General features: G+C 48.4%; 8 protein-coding genes across 8 annotated transcripts; 5 read left to right on the top strand and 3 right to left on the bottom strand.

The window, feature by feature from the left end:
* Nucleotides 1–674: 674 nt before the first annotated feature.
* cyp4 (peptidyl-prolyl cis-trans isomerase) lies at nucleotides 675–1,875 on the top strand (the record flags this gene model as incomplete). The annotated part of the gene is made up of 5 exons (XM_040953386.2): nucleotides 675–730; nucleotides 780–991; nucleotides 1,174–1,343; nucleotides 1,419–1,525; nucleotides 1,606–1,875. 5 exons carry the CDS (start codon nucleotides 675–677, stop codon nucleotides 1,790–1,792), a joined length of 732 nt encoding a protein of 243 aa, XP_040816204.2. The 3' UTR covers nucleotides 1,793–1,875.
* A 773-nt stretch (nucleotides 1,876–2,648) lies between these two features.
* Nucleotides 2,649–3,611, bottom strand: N7455_002643 (high-affinity Cu transporter CTR3; the record flags this gene model as incomplete). The annotated part of the gene is made up of 4 exons (XM_040953332.2): nucleotides 2,649–2,685; nucleotides 2,762–3,362; nucleotides 3,420–3,450; nucleotides 3,516–3,611. 4 exons carry the CDS (start codon nucleotides 3,609–3,611, stop codon nucleotides 2,649–2,651), a joined length of 765 nt encoding a protein of 254 aa, XP_040816112.2.
* Nucleotides 3,612–3,968: 357 nt separating this feature from the next.
* Nucleotides 3,969–4,888, bottom strand: N7455_002642 (exosome non-catalytic core subunit SKI6; the record flags this gene model as incomplete). The annotated part of the gene is made up of 2 exons (XM_040953272.2): nucleotides 3,969–4,473; nucleotides 4,590–4,888. The coding sequence occupies 2 exons, from the start codon at nucleotides 4,886–4,888 to the stop codon at nucleotides 3,969–3,971; spliced, it is 804 nt and encodes a 267-aa protein (XP_040816179.1).
* Nucleotides 4,889–5,401: 513 nt separating this feature from the next.
* Nucleotides 5,402–8,475, top strand: N7455_002641 (putative DNA excision repair protein (Rad26L); the record flags this gene model as incomplete). Its single annotated transcript, XM_040953289.2, has 2 exons — nucleotides 5,402–5,495; nucleotides 5,546–8,475. 2 exons carry the CDS (start codon nucleotides 5,402–5,404, stop codon nucleotides 8,473–8,475), a joined length of 3,024 nt encoding a protein of 1,007 aa, XP_040816139.2.
* A 228-nt stretch (nucleotides 8,476–8,703) lies between these two features.
* ssuA (RNA polymerase II subunit A C-terminal domain phosphatase) lies at nucleotides 8,704–9,573 on the bottom strand (the record flags this gene model as incomplete). The annotated part of the gene is made up of 1 exon (XM_040953442.2): nucleotides 8,704–9,573. The coding sequence occupies one exon, from the start codon at nucleotides 9,571–9,573 to the stop codon at nucleotides 8,704–8,706; it is 870 nt and encodes a 289-aa protein (XP_040816181.2).
* A 575-nt stretch (nucleotides 9,574–10,148) lies between these two features.
* On the top strand, nucleotides 10,149–11,060 carry N7455_002639 (nicotinamidase). The gene is made up of 2 exons (XM_040953410.2): nucleotides 10,149–10,310; nucleotides 10,368–11,060. The coding sequence occupies exons 1-2, from the start codon at nucleotides 10,242–10,244 to the stop codon at nucleotides 11,010–11,012; spliced, it is 714 nt and encodes a 237-aa protein (XP_040816161.2). The 5' UTR covers nucleotides 10,149–10,241; the 3' UTR covers nucleotides 11,013–11,060.
* Nucleotides 11,061–11,541: 481 nt separating this feature from the next.
* On the top strand, nucleotides 11,542–12,554 carry N7455_002638 (GIG1 family protein; the record flags this gene model as incomplete). Its single annotated transcript, XM_065604326.1, has 3 exons — nucleotides 11,542–11,821; nucleotides 11,887–12,314; nucleotides 12,361–12,554. The coding sequence occupies 3 exons, from the start codon at nucleotides 11,542–11,544 to the stop codon at nucleotides 12,496–12,498; spliced, it is 846 nt and encodes a 281-aa protein (XP_065462817.1). The 3' UTR covers nucleotides 12,499–12,554.
* A 585-nt stretch (nucleotides 12,555–13,139) lies between these two features.
* On the top strand, nucleotides 13,140–15,441 carry N7455_002637 (OSBP family protein). Its single transcript, XM_065604325.1, has 8 exons — nucleotides 13,140–13,236; nucleotides 13,346–13,414; nucleotides 13,472–13,577; nucleotides 13,668–13,778; nucleotides 13,831–14,106; nucleotides 14,159–14,408; nucleotides 14,463–14,776; nucleotides 14,826–15,441. Exons 1-8 carry the CDS (start codon nucleotides 13,152–13,154, stop codon nucleotides 14,953–14,955), a joined length of 1,341 nt encoding a protein of 446 aa, XP_065462816.1. The 5' UTR covers nucleotides 13,140–13,151; the 3' UTR covers nucleotides 14,956–15,441.
* Nucleotides 15,442–15,614: the final 173 nt, after the last annotated feature.

The following is a 15,614-nucleotide window of genomic DNA, read 5'->3' as shown; positions in this document are numbered from 1 at the left end:
TGGCATAAACTCGGGGTTACTCATTTTTTGTCCTTCTTTGCCCTCAAACTTTTTTTATATTCCTTCTTCTTTGCCCCTTGCTTTTCAGCGACTATTCATCTATGGCAACGAGTGGACAACGTCGAAACGATGTCCCGACATATGTGGCATTTATGGGGTTCCTTTCCCTTTCGTCACTTCTCTTTCTTCCAGATTCTCTTATTCTTTGTACTCTATTTTAGCCCTTTTCCATTGTTCACCTAGGGTTTTCGGCCTGATTTCATGTTGATTTGTTACTTTTTTTTTTACATCTCACGATCGCTTGCTGGTGCCAGGCTGTTATTTTCTTGCATTTTGGATACATACTGGTGAAATGAAAGTACTCCGTATATCTTCAGCTCAATGACTACACCAATAATCAACGCAAGTTTACCCCTTTATAGATGCATATCTTCTGTAGCCAAGACTGCTAGTTCGGAAGGGATGTCCCGGAAGACATTACATAATCACGGAGCTCTAGACGCTTTTTGGCCTGGAGCTTCGGTTTTTTCCTTCTTTCTACTTCTTTAATTCGCATTCTTCATCAATTTATAACCTTTGTAAGTGAGCTTGGTCCCTTGTCATGTGAATGTCAGAGTGCATTTCCACTTTGTTTCAGATTCTTTCAGCGACATCACTAGGCAACAGAAGCAGTCATGTTTTACCCCCTGGAGAGTCTGGAGAAGCTACAAAGTGGAGCCTCAGGCAGAAAGTGCACAAGTGGTCTTTATGTGGACCTCAATAAGCTAACCCCAAAGTAGCCCGGCACCCGAGTTCACCCGCTCCGCCCTGCCCCTCACCATGTTCTGCCGACTGAGGTCAATAACCCCACCTTCTTCCCTCTTCTCTTCTTCTCTCTTCAATTGCACTTCTTTCCACCCCGCTGCACGAACTTTCGCTTCATCAACCGCCGCCATGTCCAACACCAGCGCTTTCTTCGAGGTCCAGTACGCCCCTGCTGGCTCCTCCACCCGTAAGTTTCCCCATCAGCTCTGTTATTCTCATTTCTGGCGGGGCAGCGAGTTTTTGCCTCCCCGCCCCCGATCTTACCTCGCTGCCTTCGACCTCCAGCTTTCAATCATAGTATCAAAGCTTGGCAATTTCATATCATGATACATTAATTGGAATTGAAATTGATGCTGATTTCCTCATTAGCCAAGATTGGCCGCATCAACTTCAACCTCTACGCCAACGAGGTTCCCAAGACCGCCAAGAACTTCGCTGAGCTTTGCAACGCCCAGGAGGGTCAGGGTTACAAGGGCTCTTCCTTCCACCGTGTCATCCCCCAGTTCATGCTCCAGGGTGGTGACTTCACCCGTGGCAACGTGAGTTTTTCTTTCTAATTCTGATAGTCGCTGCAATGCTCGGTATCTGACTATGGTTTTTTTTTACCGGAATAGGGTACCGGTGGTCGCTCCATCTACGGTGAGAAGTTCCCCGATGAGAACTTCGTCCACAAGCACACCCGCCCTGGTCTTCTGTCCATGGCCAACGCTGGCCCCAACACGTAAGTCTCAAAGTCCCAGATTTGTCTCTCAGTTGGTCCACATACAGAGCCATACTAAACATTTCCTTTTTTTTTTTTAGCAACGGCTCCCAGTTCTTCATCACCACCGTTGTCACCTCGTGGCTCGATGGCAAGCACGTCGTCTTCGGCGAGGTCGCTGATGCCGAGTCCATGAACATTGTCAAGGAGATCGAGGCTCTCGGTTCCTCCTCCGGCTCCATCCGCTCCGCTGTCAAGCCCACCATCGTCAACTCCGGTGGCAACTAAAAAGCTCATTATGGAGATTTAGTTGGGTGTTGGGAGGATGAACGTCTTTCTTTTCGTCATGAACCTGGTTCTTTCCCAATGCTCCAGTGCGGCGTGGGACTAGCATAGGTGGCTTTCCCTTTTGCGCCTTGTAATCTAAAGTTTCTACCCAGCTAGCTCATACATGCCTTTCTGTCGTGGGGACTGAATGTTCAATTATTCAATTTGAGGATTAGTAGTGTAAAAATAAGCGTTTCAACCCTTTTGTAAGATAGAGGTGCAAAGCCAAATTTCCTGAAACCTGCATCTCAACCAATGCATATTTCAGGCCCATCACCGTAAAGCACGAAATTGATCGTCGAAATTGTCCTATTACAAGTCTCGCCCTTGCATTTCCCAAGCAGAGACCCCCACGTGTGTGGTGATTCGAGGACTTTGATCGCGGGTCCGTGGGCCAACTACATCACCCTACCCCGCGTGAGATGGCAGGTTTTTCTTTTCTGAGTGGAAAAGGTTTCCACCTCTTCCAATGGAAGTTTTATATGATATTAATAATATTTCATTATATGCATACTCTACTTTTGAGTCTGTTCTATTTATTATGAAAGTCCAATTTAGTAGAGAGTAATTGAGATGGACAAAATGGTTCATACGTCATTGCATTATGGGTGAGATCAGGCCCGAGGCGCATGCACCCGATACACAGAAACAAGGAACAAGGAACAATAAATCTGTATGCAAGAAAGTGTATGTTGCCTTCTACCTTTCCGAAGAGAAAACAAATACCGGGATATCAAACCATATCGCTAAAAATGCTGTAGAATCGAGCGTGATTGGAGCGTGTGGCCAAGACAAAACAAGATGCAAAGACACTGGTCTAACCGCAGCACTTAGTGACGGATGTAGCATCTGACCTGAAGGGAAAAAAAACCATGTTAGTATGGTAATGGTAATATATGTGGTTAATACACACTGGACGAAACAACTTACTCCTGATTCAAGTTCACCGGTTCCCAGGAGAAGATAAACGCGCCCAAGAAAGCACCAATGAAGATACAAATGATGATATACCCATTGAAGTACATGGCAAGCAACATGATAATGTACGCAACCGCAAACTGTGTCATATGAAGCAAAGACCGCACAGTATGTTCAACAATCGACGGACGATACGGCGCAAGCACAGCCTCCTGTCTCTCGATGCGCTGGATACCGACATCACGCATGGAATTACCCGGCGCTGCAGCAGCAGTAGAGACAGAAGCCTGCTTCTTCGATGCTCCGTTCTGGGGAGTACCCGACACAGGAGTGATGATATCGTCTTCTGCGTCGGGATCTGCGTTTCCGCAGCAGTTACCGGGCGGCTTGGTGGTGTTTTCATCGCTTCGCAGGGGAACATTGGAGATGGACTGCGCGGTGGGGGATTCCGACATGTACAGTCTTCGAAGACGGGCTCGACGAACAATGAACGAGTCGTATTCTCGGCCCAGACGGCGGAGGAGTTCAAGACTCAGGACGAGACAGATGACTCCGATGCATGAGCCGGCGAACATGCCGCGCGACTTGACGTGCCATGACTCGGCGAGGAAACCTAGGAGGTTGGTTAGCTTTTTGGGGCTTGTATATAGGGGGTTATTGGGCTACGTACATGCGTCAACTGTGTACCAGTTCCAAAGCATCTGATCATGATTTTTAGTAAGGGTTTTTAATCTGGTAGTGAATCTGGGATTGATATTAAACGCACTGAAATTTTGCAGCTACCGCCCATGTCCATTCCGCTCATGTCCATTGCGGTGCTGCTGGCTGTAGCTGCCGAGGCTGTTGACGTGGCTGTCGCCATGGTCATCCCGTGCATATCCATGATCGACTGTTTGACTGGGGACCTTTGGAGCACTGGATTGGGAGAGTGTGTTGATGGAGTCAAAACAGAAAGAAAAATAGTACAAAAATATATAAACAAAAGAATAGAAGGGGAAATAGAATAGAAATGGGCATCACATTATGTGCCCGAATGAGTGCAATATGAGCAGATTTATAGATTGGCCCTAAAAACTTAGTGAGGTAGTTTGAGCACATTCTCTCTGCACATGCGGTAACATTAAACGTAAGACAAGGGTATCAACTTTCAACTATTCTCCCATTTGAAACCTCCTTTTTTGTTTTTGTTTTTTTTGGTTTTCTCTTTTTCTTTTCTGCGTCAACCGCGCGATCCTTTGATGACACCTTCCAATAATTCGCGGATCTGACTGCACCCATCGATCCCGACCGCCAACATTGTCTCAAGGTACGTAGCGTGCACCTTAGACTCCATAGTAAGCACACACACCTTCATCGCCTCTTCATCATCATCCATATTGTTCTCACCAACGGGCACTGCCGTCGTCGTCGCAACAGTGAGCGAAGGCAGTTCCTGTTCTTCTGGGAGCGACAGATCCAGCAGTGGATCAAGCTCGTCGTGTCGTGGGTCACGCGGTGTAGAGGCGCTGCCGCTCATACCGGAAGTACAGCCACAGAGTAGTCCTGGCATAGGGATACCGGCGTCTACGAGCGCTAGCGTACAGGCGTTGATTGCCGCGGCGAGCAATGAGCCATCGGCAGAGAGAACAGAAACATGAATGCTGATTGTGCTGTGGGGGTAGAGGTAGGTGTGGAGGTGAGACTGGAAGGCTGAGCGGAGGGTTGTAGCGATTCGTGATGATTGTCTGTAGTCCGGGGAGGTTGAGATTAGCATTGGCTGGATTTGGATCTGGTCTGCTGTCCCTGTAACTCTCTCCATATGGTAGGAGGAGACAATGGGAAAGCGTAAGAGGGTGCATACCTGTCACTTCCACCGGCTCTCCGCTTGCGATCGACACCGGCAAATCCAGCGACGTTGACGTCTACTTCCACAACTGCATGGCCACTTCCTGCAGCTCCGCCGCCGCCATCTCCTCGGCGACCCTCGGCGGGACCGTGGACAGAGCACATGATTGATGTGTTGCCCATGGACAGGTATGAAGAGCCGGAGCTAGCGGGGTTGGTGGAGATCTGGGCTTGGAGCAGACGGAGTTCGTTCCAGCGGCGGCCATCAAGGCGCAGCCGTGTCAGGGGATATGTCGTCGAGGTGTCGAGCGGCATCTTTGCGGATTGAGTCTGATAAGAGCGAGAGTTGTCTTGAGCGAGAAGAGGGTATGTTAAGCAGGAGGCCAATCTTTATTTTGTGTCTTCTGGGGGCTTTGGTCAGTCAGGCGTTTCCTGATTGAGCAATGTCAGACGTAGAGTATTATTCTGGACTCACGTTGGCTTTATCGCATATGCAAAGAATCGAATGCCAAACCAATGAGAGCATCTTTTTTTCTGGTTCGCTGGCACGTGACTCCGTGGAACAACTCTATGGACAGTTTCAACCACTTCTTCGAGCACTCAGGAAATATCAACAGAGACTCAACTCTGTTTGAGATGGGAAACGAAACAGGGTATCAAATTCTATATTAAAGAATGTTCAATTGAAGTTATCTTTGGTGGAATATTCGAGCTCGCTCTGTGGCCGTTATCGTCCACCGTAAGCCACGTCTTGTCGCGACAGTCTGGTACTCCCTTCAACTTACGCTCTGTCACCCTTTGAGCTCTGTTTTCAGAAATGCAGATAAAATGGCCGATAATGAGAACAATGATGAGCCCATTACCATTGATTCAGATGATGACGACTTGGAAGTGACGCACTATGCGACTCCAACTGCTAGCAGTATGACACCTCCTCGACGCGTTTTGATAGACAGCTCACATTCTCTCAAGGCAGGGTTTCTGGTGTGAAATATGGGTCTGCTACACCGGTTAAACAAGAGTCGTCGCGTACTCTTCTTTCAGGATCATCAAGCGCTGTAAAGATCCAGCCCGTGGACAGCGATGAGGAAGACGCCAATGATGGCGAGTTGGCGTACAAAAAGTTCAAAGAACGCAAATCCCTCAAGCGGAAACAAACTGCCGCAGCAACCCGTAAGGCTAAAATGCCCAGGGGAGATCCAATCGTTGGTCGAGTAAAGCAAGAGCGGCCAACGCCTCAGCCGAAGCGGCCCTTGAAACAATGGGGCGACGTAGCTTCGGAGGATGAGCTGATAGAAGATGCCTTGCCTGGGTATCTCAAAAATCGCCGCAGTCAGTTCGACCAGAAGCATGAACATCTGAAAGATCACGGACTGAAGCTACCACCCACCTACAATGATGTGGAGTTCTCCGATGATGAACGGCTCGAAAAACTGCAAGAAAGACCTGCCTTTCCGGATAACGCACATAAGCAGGAGTACAAGGACATCGAACTGCCATATTCGATGGGCATTATTCCTGCTCCGATCGCCCAGTGGCTACGGCAGTATCAAGTGGAGGGAGTCGCGTTTCTCCACGAGCTGTTTGTATATCAAAAGGGTGGTGTTCTAGGAGACGACATGGGTCTTGGAAAAACAATACAGGTGATTGCTTTCTTGACCGCTGCCTATGGAAAGACGGGAGATGAACGTGACGCAAAGCGCATGCGAAAGATGCGCAGATCTGATGACAGCGCTTGGTATCCACGCACGCTCATCGTGTGCCCGGGAACACTTATCGCGAACTGGAGGGCTGAGTTCGCGCGCTGGGGATGGTGGCATGTTGATAGCTACCATGGGGAGAACAAGGATCTTGCCCTCGATGCGGCGAAGTCAGGGAGGGTGGAAGTCCTGATCACCACCTATACCACTTACATGAACAACAAAGAATCTGTCAATATGATTGAATGGGACTGCGTGATCGCAGACGAGTGCCACAAGATCAAGGAGCGCAAGTCGGGGACCACTCAGGCCATGAACGAGATCAATGCGTTATGTCGGATAGGGCTCACTGGCACGGCCATCCAGAACAAATACGAAGAATTATGGACCCTTCTCAACTGGACAAACCCCGGTGTTCTAGGTCCGGTAAGCACCTGGAAGGCACAAATATCGGACCCACTGAAGATCGGACAATCACACGATGCCACCCTGAGCGAGCTCAGTAGAGCACGGAGAACAGCCAAGAAGCTGGTTGAGAACTTACTTCCACAATTTTTCATCAGGAGGATGAAGTCCCTGATCGCGGATCAGCTGCCCAAAAAGATCGACCGGGTTGTCTTTTGTCCTCTGACTGAGACACAAGCCGAGGCCTACGAGAATTTCCTTGACAGTGACATCGTCGATTATATCAAGACATCTACGGAACCATGCGATTGTGGATCTGGCAAGAAGGCCGGCTGGTGTTGTCGCCGCTTTATCCCCGATAGGGATCCTCCAAACTGGCAATCATATGTGTTCCCTGCTATTAATGTGCTTCAAAAGCTCAGCAATCATCTTGCAATCCTGATCCCGCAAGGAGTAGACCCAAAGGAGAAGCAGGAAAAAGATAGAGATTATCTGGAACTTGCCCTGCCTGAACAATGGGAAGATCTTTACCGCTCGCGCGATTCGATCGTCAACTACGCGAACCCTGAGTTTTGCGGTAAATGGAAGGTTCTGCGGAAGCTACTTAAGTGGTGGCATTCGAATGGAGACAAAGTTCTGATCTTCTCACATAGCGTGCGTCTTCTCAAGATGTTGCAAATGCTGTTTCATCACACTAGCTACAACGTCAGCTACTTGGATGGGTCTATGAGTTTACAAGACCGTGCAAAAGCTGTAGACGAGTTCAATGCCGACTCGCGACAGTTTGTTTTCCTAATATCAACCAAGGCTGGTGGTGTTGGGTTGAACATCACCTCGGCAAACAAAGTGGTAGTCGTTGACCCAAACTGGAACCCGTCCTACGACTTGCAGGCCCAGGACCGGGCCTACCGCATAGGACAACTTCGTGACGTGGAAGTCTTCCGGCTTATTTCTGCCGGCACGATCGAAGAAATCGTCTACGCTCGACAGATCTACAAGCAGCAACAGGCAAACATTGGATACAATGCAAGTTCCGAGCGTCGGTACTTCAAAGGCGTCCAAGAAAACAAGGACAAAAAGGGTGAAATCTTTGGTCTAAAGAATTTCTTCGGGTATCAGAACACGAACATCGTTCTGCGCGACATCGTCAACAGAACAAATGTTGCTGAAAGCCGTGCGGGGGTAGAGGTTGTCGACATAGATCTCAAAGCAGAAGAAGAAGGCTACGACTACACGGACCGACCAATGAAATCCGAAGACGAGGCAATGAGCCAACTCGCGGCGATGATCTGCGGCGACGATGACGAAAAGGATCACAAGCCTTCAGCCAGTCTTCCAACACCACATAAACACGATCCCGTTCAAGCGATTCTCGCAAGCTCGGGTGTGGAATACACCCACCTCAACAATGAGGTGATCGGTTCCTCGCGTGTCGAGGAAGACCTCAGTCGTCGTGCCGAACTGGCTCAAAATGACACGACGGGTGACCGTCAGGTCTTCATGTCCTCACAGCCTTTTTCCCAGCCGGCGGAGGAACCTATGCGATTCAAGTACCATCCCCCGGAGGATGTCATACGTCGCCAGTTCTGTAGTATGGCGCGGCGGTTTGGATACGCTGATGCTACGGAGTTTGCGCTCGTTGTTGAGGGCATGACCCAGGCGCAGCGGAGAGCTTGTCTCGATCAATGGTATCGAGAGAGAAGAGAGGTACTACTTGCTGCGGCTCAACACACTCCTGAGGAGATGGATGTTGAAGATGAATGGATCAAAGATGAAGAGGAGAGCCCTGGTCTTTGAGTGGTTTTGTTTTTTTTGTTGCTATTCCTTCTTGCTCGATACCCCTTTCTAATTGTATAACAAGCATTGAATAAATGCGATATTTGATCGCACTCGCTAAAAACAGTTCACTAAAAACAGTTCACATGGATAACACGGAACCTGCAAATCATTGGTATTAGACCATTCTCTTAGCATCGCTGTAGGTAAATAGATATCCATACGAAGATCGCATCATAGACAGGGGACCTAAAGCCAAGCCAAAGTCCACAGAGCCGGCAAATTAGGATATTTTTCCTGCCAATCCGCCAAGATCTCAGGGACCTTCTCGTCGAAGCTCTGGCGCGCAGGACCAGTCCCGTTTTCCCAGCCCTCAGATCCATGAACACGATGCTCAGCAACAGCAGCCTCGTTCAGACGATTGGCTAAATCAAGAATCGCCTTTCCACCAGTCAAAGCCTCCTCATGGTTATCCTTGATATCGACGTTGAAGACATGAACGGGGTAATTGAGCCCGGTGCCCTTATTCATCAGATCATCAACAACAGCATCCCAACAACGCTCCTCGCATGTGATGATGATATCCACGACACCGCCCTCCGTTCCGACAGCACCCTTATCACCCTTCGATAGGTGGTCGACTCGCGGGACGCCAGGTACCCAGTCCTGGAACCGCTCGGGTCCCCACTTCAGTTGGCGGTTCCGGTCGAGCATGTTCAGGATACCGTTTGAGCGGTACAGACGCTCGTCTTTTCCGGAGAGCTCCTCGAACATTTGGTTGTAGGATGTTGTGTTGAAGCTGTACACGTTTGGTTGTGTGATTGATGGACCGGGGAGACGGACGAGGGAGCCTGTGCCGAAGGATATCACGGGGAAGGCGGTTGGGGCGCCGGAGAGCTGGAGGTGGGCTTCCATTGAGCGGTTGTTGTTTGAGGCGCAGACGGTGCAGAACTTGAGCTTGTACGAGTCTGTGGCAGCGCTGGCCGGGTTGGATGTTTCTAGGGATTGGGCTGCTGCGGCCATGTCGGCTTGTGTGGATGTCTCTGGTGGTGGAGGGGGAGGGGGAGGAGGTTGGGGAGTTGAGGTCCCCGAGTTTGTTCGGCGGGGATCATATGCCATTTGGATGGGGAGACTATGGAGATGATTTGATAATAGAGAGAGAGACTAAGGGGGGTTGTTGTTTCTAGGTATTTTTCTTTTTGAGAGAGTCGATGATCATGGGGGTTTCTTGAGTTTACAATATTCTGTTGACTATCAGAGGCAAGTTAGCGACTGATTTGGGTGAAATTGTTGGTGACATGAGAGGTGGAAACACAAGTTCAGAAAAAAAGCGTATATGAATTTATCCGCATAGCAAAAGCTCAGACAGCTCCAATAATATATTCATCAGGTTGAGGGGAGGAGAAGGTAACACAGCACACATACCTTGTAGTTATCACTCATTATCCAGTTCAAATCATTATGGGGCCGTAGCCCTGAGGTAAGAGAGAAGAGCAGGTTTGGTGAAAGTTGAAAAGCTTCCTTTTTAGTGCCCTGGCTTAGTCATGGAGTTACCGCTAGTTCTTCCGCCTACATGCAAGAGCTAGCGGGAGCTCATATTCTGCCGGACAAATATCATTGAGCTTATCGTAATGCTGTTTGTACACAACGTACTTTTTCTTTAGATATCTCTCTACTCATAGGGTACCAATCAGAATCTACCATTCCCAAAAGATTTCAAACCCCTCCATAATCCTGACCATAATCTCCATCACCAGCTCTCTACTCCCATATCTTTCCAGCTCAAAATGGCAGCAGATCGTACGGTCAGGCCAGCCCTGATTGTGGTAGACATGCAAGAAGATTTCTGCCCTCCAGTGAGTCGAATAAATCCAAATCCAATATAATGTCATATATACTAATAAGCAAAGTAGCATGGGTCACTCGCCGTGCAAGGGGGCCGCGACATTGCCTCAATCATCAACACTTTACTTGCAAAGCCAGGATTTGTCGTGCGCATCTTGACCAAAGACTATCACCCAACGGACCATATCTCATTTGCCAGTAACCATCCAGGGCCTGATAACCAGCCCTTCTCTTCATTCGTTGCAATGAACAACCCCGCTCTAGGAAAGGAATCAGAAACAAAACAACAACAACTCTGGCCCGTCCATTGTGTGGTTGATACCTCCGGCGCAGAGATTATCCCAGAGATTGATATCTCTACTGAACATCTAGTTGTTCACAAGGGCATGCGTCCCGAGGTTGAGATGTACTCTGTATTTGCGGATGCTTTCGGAAACTGCAATCATGGTACCAACGCACATTCGGTCAGCATAGATGTTGCCGCGGCTCTCAAAAGTCAAGGCGTTACAGATGTGTTTGTTGTGGGCTTGGCTGGGGATTATTGCGTTAAGGCTACTGCTCTTGATGCTGCCAAGGTTGGATTCAACAGTTGGGTTATCGAGGAAGGAACCAAGTGTGTGGTGCCTTCCAGTTGGGATGCCGTTAAGGGGGAACTTGAGACTGCCGGGGTATCTATTATCTCTATGAACGATTCCATTGTCAGGGAACTGTGAGGAAAGTGCTGATATTCTGATTTTCTCTCATCCTACTTTTATTCTTACGCAAATTTCCCTTCTAATGTTCCTTTCTCCATGCGCTTGTGTTGAATATGGATTCAAGTTCCATGCTTCACTGCTTTGGATCTCATGCTTTATCTATTGTGTAGGTCTCACGATAGTGCTATAGATGATGGAAGTGTATCTTTCATGTGCATGTGTCACTATACCCTGTGTGATGGCATTTTCCCATTCCACGGTCTATAGTTCAAATTGTAGAAAACAAACCCCACGAGTTCCCAACGGTCTGGTATTTACTCCGTATATTTGAAACAATTTCCATTGTCAATAATATGTCAGATACAAAAATAGATCGCCAGTGGATAAGTGATCGACAAGCAACTGCCAGAAACGTCTCAACTTCATCCCCCTTTCCGCACTACTGCAGAGTGACGTCGCGTCAAGGGGGAGATTCACCACTCAACACTCGAACATATGTATCATATCTTTACTACAGTAGATCAGTTGAGAACTCAATCTACTCGCGATGCTTAACTGTAGGCGGCCATCAATGCCCCCAATCAGCACACTCGACGAGAAACCGACCGATGCCGATGCCGATGCCGATGCGGCGGTCCTGCATTTCCACAATCACAGCGTACCCTCCGAACCCCTCCCATATTGGCTCGTCAATTTACCTCGGTCGCAATGGACGGCCGAATGTCCTAGCTTTCTACGTGATCAATCTCTAAAGAATATCCGATGTCTCTCGACCCCTGATCACCTTTATATCCGACAGGACTGGGAGCAAGTGAAGGAGATCACCAGTTGAGTTCAACTACTACTTGTTAGTGATGTACTCAACTCACTAACTATAACTTGTGAACCATAGGTACCAACCGGATCGATCGGTTCCAGCGCGTCCCAAGCGAGCTGCGCAAGTATCTGGAATACATGGCGCACATCAAGGCGGAGTATACATCCGTCATGAGGTTTGTAGTCAAGGAAAGGCTGGGCTGGGGGGATGGCAATTGGCAGGATGTCAAGCCAAGAGGTGGTCCCTTTGAATACGAGGGTATGGCACAGGTCACCAGGTTGGGTCCTAGAACACGTGAAAGACTAATTCGCTATATAGAGGACATCCGAATCATATACAACGACTGGCCATACGGTGTGGATAAGGACATCATCCACCTGGTAGTGTGGACCAAATTCGAGTTGGAAGATGACCCAACCACAGATGACCTAACGGCAAGCGCCCGAGCAGCCATAGAGAGCTATGTGCAGGACACATTTTGTTCTCGGGTACCAGCTGAACAGGTATGGGAGAACCAAGTATTAGTATGATGAAAAGCTGACAACATAGGTGGTTTGGTTCAAGAACTGGAAGTCACTCAAGTCGGTCCCTGGGATAGAACACTTCCACGTCATGCTCCATCGTCCCGATATGGCATTTGTTAGGGAGATCACCCGTGGAGATGTACCGCTGATCGAACGGCTATGATGTTCACGGGGTTTACAAATTTGATTGAAGATAGAGAGGGTAAATAGAGGGGAAAGGGAGGGGAAAGGGAACAAAAATAAAGATTCGCCTTTTCTGTATGTCCTTAGTTTTATAGGTACCAAGCATCATATAACTTATAACTACGTGCAGGTGTACAAAGTATACGAATACGGTACTTGTTGAATTCCCCGCCAAGCCATGCCCCTCATTGACGATCTTTGGGGGGAAATGTTGAATGGAGTATATACATAAAGAGGTTAGTTCTGAATTATATTTTGAATGCTTTGAATGTTTAGAGAGAGATATCTACATATGCACATAGTATACCCAGGTAGCTTCAAGTTAGTCCTAGTAATTTTAGTAATCCCAGGTAGAAAAATACGTCACTTTCAGGGTTGGCCCCTCTTTGAAGCTAAGCATTTTACATGTGTTGAATTTATTTTTTTTGTAGAATAATTTTTAGTGTCATGTTTTTTTTAATTTTTTTTTCTTTTGAACTACACAAATTGGTTTTTTTGTGTTTTTTTCCACTTCTCCATCGTAAAAAGCCCGTTTCCGGAATATCCGCCACAAAGTCAGCTGTCTCGGTTTTCACTTAGGCATCTATTTATTTATTTTATTTTTCGTTCTTCTTTTTGTTTCATAAATGTTGCATGCTTAGGAATTTAGGAATTCCATATAATTCATTTCCGAACGCAGTCATGCCGGTTCCGCATCTCCGCCGTACTTCGCTAGCCAGTGAGTTTGTCTTCCCCCCTCCTTTTATCCCACTTGTCATACATTCAATAATTTGATATTTGATATTTGATATTTCATAATTTCAACATGTCAACTAACGCAGATCCAGGCAGATCGTCCATGGAAGATTCTCCGGCAAGTGGGGAGGACGAGGTTGTTGAGCCAGATCAGGGAAATGGTGCGTGCAAATCCGCAATACTCCCAGACACACAACTGACTTGATATGCCTTCGCAGTTCTTTCGCATATCATTTCTCAGCTACGGCCGGGTGCCGACCTGAGTCGGGTCGTCTTGCCGACATTCATCCTTGAGCCCCGGTCTATGTTGGAGCGGATCACGAAGTGCGTTTACATCCAGCTCCGAGCAGGCAAGCTAGCTAGGAGCTACCTGCTACTATAGGGATATATGGACTAACATAAGCGCTTTCATAGCTTCATGGCCCACCCTGAAACCCTCCTTCCTATGTCGGCAATTGAGGACCCGGTTGAGCGCTTTATCTCCGTGGTCAAATTTTACCTGAGTGGATGGCACATCAAACCACCGTATGTCGCCCGCTTGCTATTTGTCTGGGAACGCATTCTGATATTTGCATAGAGGAGTGAAAAAGCCGCTCAACCCCATTCTTGGAGAGACCTTTACCTGTTATTGGGACTACCCCGACGAAACCCGCGCCTACTACATCTCCGAACAGACCTCCCACCACCCGCCGAAGTCAAGCTATTTCTTTGCAGCGCCGGAGCATAAAATCCGCATTGATGGCACACTCAAGCCCCACAGCAAGTTTCTGGGCAACTCCGCAGCTAGTATCATGGAGGGTATCGCGATTTTGCGGTTGATGAACCACGGGGATAAAGAAAAGGGCGAAAGATAGTATGTTGCGCCTGCTTTGCCTACGGACCTTTCAGTCACTGACAAACACTAGTATTCTGACCCAACCCAATATGTATGCACGCGGCATTCTTTTCGGGAAGATGAAGTATGAGCTTGGCGATCACAGCTACGTGCGTTGTCCCGAGAACAACCTGGTGGCCGATATCGAGTTCAAGACCAAGGGATATTTCTCCGGTACTTATAATGCAATTGGGGGAACTATCAAGAATGAAAAGACTGGGGAGGTGTTATATGAACTCTCCGGATTGTGGAATGGGGAGATGGACCTGAAGGATGTTCATGTACGTTCCGTATACTTGCAAGGTTCTTCTGGACTCAACACTGACTGAGAACAGACCCACAAAAAAGACGTCTTGTTCGATGCGACACACGCCAAGCATACAGCTCCTTTGGTCCGCCCCATGGAGGAGCAAGGAGAGCGGGAATCGCAGCGCTTATGGCATAACACGGTTCAAGCGCTTTTGTCCCGAAACCATGAAGCGGCAACGGACGAAAAGACCAAGATCGAAGACCGCCAACGAGATGAGGCCGCGAAGCGCGCCGATGACGGAGTCGAATGGCATCCTCGGCTTTTCCGTCGCGTCCAAGGTGGACCTGGTGGACCGGATGAGGGTGAAGAAGACCTCGACTGGATCATCAATGCTCAAGTGTAAGAAGTATTGCGCAACCCCTAAAGACTATATAACTGACAGTCCCAGCGACATGCACGATCCCCAAGTCGCCACCAAGCAGATCCTATCCATCGCACCCATCCTCCAAGGTCAGAAGGAGCCATCCCAATATCAAATCCCGCCGCATCACCCCAATCGTTCCGCTCCCGCGAACTAGGACCCTAGGCATATCCCTCTACAACCAGCTAATGCCACACCCGCAGGCTCCGAGACAAAAACAGATGCCACCCAAAGCACCGTGGAACGGACAGATACTCAAACATCAGAAGTGGAGAAGTTTGTAGACGCCCAGGAAGCCTCATAAGCCAGCACGAAAAAGCCCCATTGCGTCCATCTCCGGCCCCATCCATGCTATCACCGACCTAATCCAACCCCCGGTCGGTTGCTCAGGTCGCCTTTTTTTTCTCTCTCACCTCTCACCTCTCACCTCTGAATGAACCCGGAGTTGTTATCACACTCCACCCCCTTCTCTCTCATTCTGCCATGACGTAGTCAACCTGCGCAGAAATACCCAGCACAGCCACAACTCGAGGCGGCCGACGACACGACCATTGTGATAGTTCCCCCTGCCCCTCTGATGTTTCAACACAGCGTCTTTCTCGGTCACCATGCCGCTCCCATTGCTGGATACCCGATCTGATTTTATTTAAATTTCCAAAATTATCAAAATACTTTTTTGAAATCTCAACTGAACATGAGCACATCCCTTAGTGGAATTGGAAGAGGTAGGTGGCCAGGTTTAATGCAGAGTAAAGGAGGCATGGAGCAATCCAATAGAACAAAAGGAATAGTCACTGGGAATGTGAAAGAAGTTGG

Source organism: Penicillium solitum, assembly GCF_028829755.1.
Source record: "Penicillium solitum strain IBT 25940 chromosome Unknown utg000001l_segment0_segment0, whole genome shotgun sequence".
NCBI classification, from domain to species: Eukaryota; Fungi; Ascomycota; class Eurotiomycetes; order Eurotiales; family Aspergillaceae; genus Penicillium; species Penicillium solitum.
Note: the sequence above shows the minus strand (reverse complement) of the source record. Positions and strands in the feature narration are given on the sequence as shown.

Coding starts and splice junctions, on each gene's coding strand:
- N7455_002639 (XM_040953410.2), top strand. CDS start 10,242: ATGGCAGCAGATCGTACGGTCAGGCCAGCCCTGATTGTGGTAGACATG. Junction 10,311..10,367: donor AAGAAGATTTCTGCCCTCCA/GTGAGTCGAATA, acceptor TAAGCAAAGTAG/CATGGGTCACTCGCCGTGCA.
- N7455_002637 (XM_065604325.1), top strand. CDS start 13,152: ATGCTTAGGAATTTAGGAATTCCATATAATTCATTTCCGAACGCAGTC. Junction 14,409..14,462: donor TGGACCTGAAGGATGTTCAT/GTACGTTCCGTA, acceptor GACTGAGAACAG/ACCCACAAAAAAGACGTCTT. Junction 14,777..14,825: donor TGGATCATCAATGCTCAAGT/GTAAGAAGTATT, acceptor TGACAGTCCCAG/CGACATGCACGATCCCCAAG.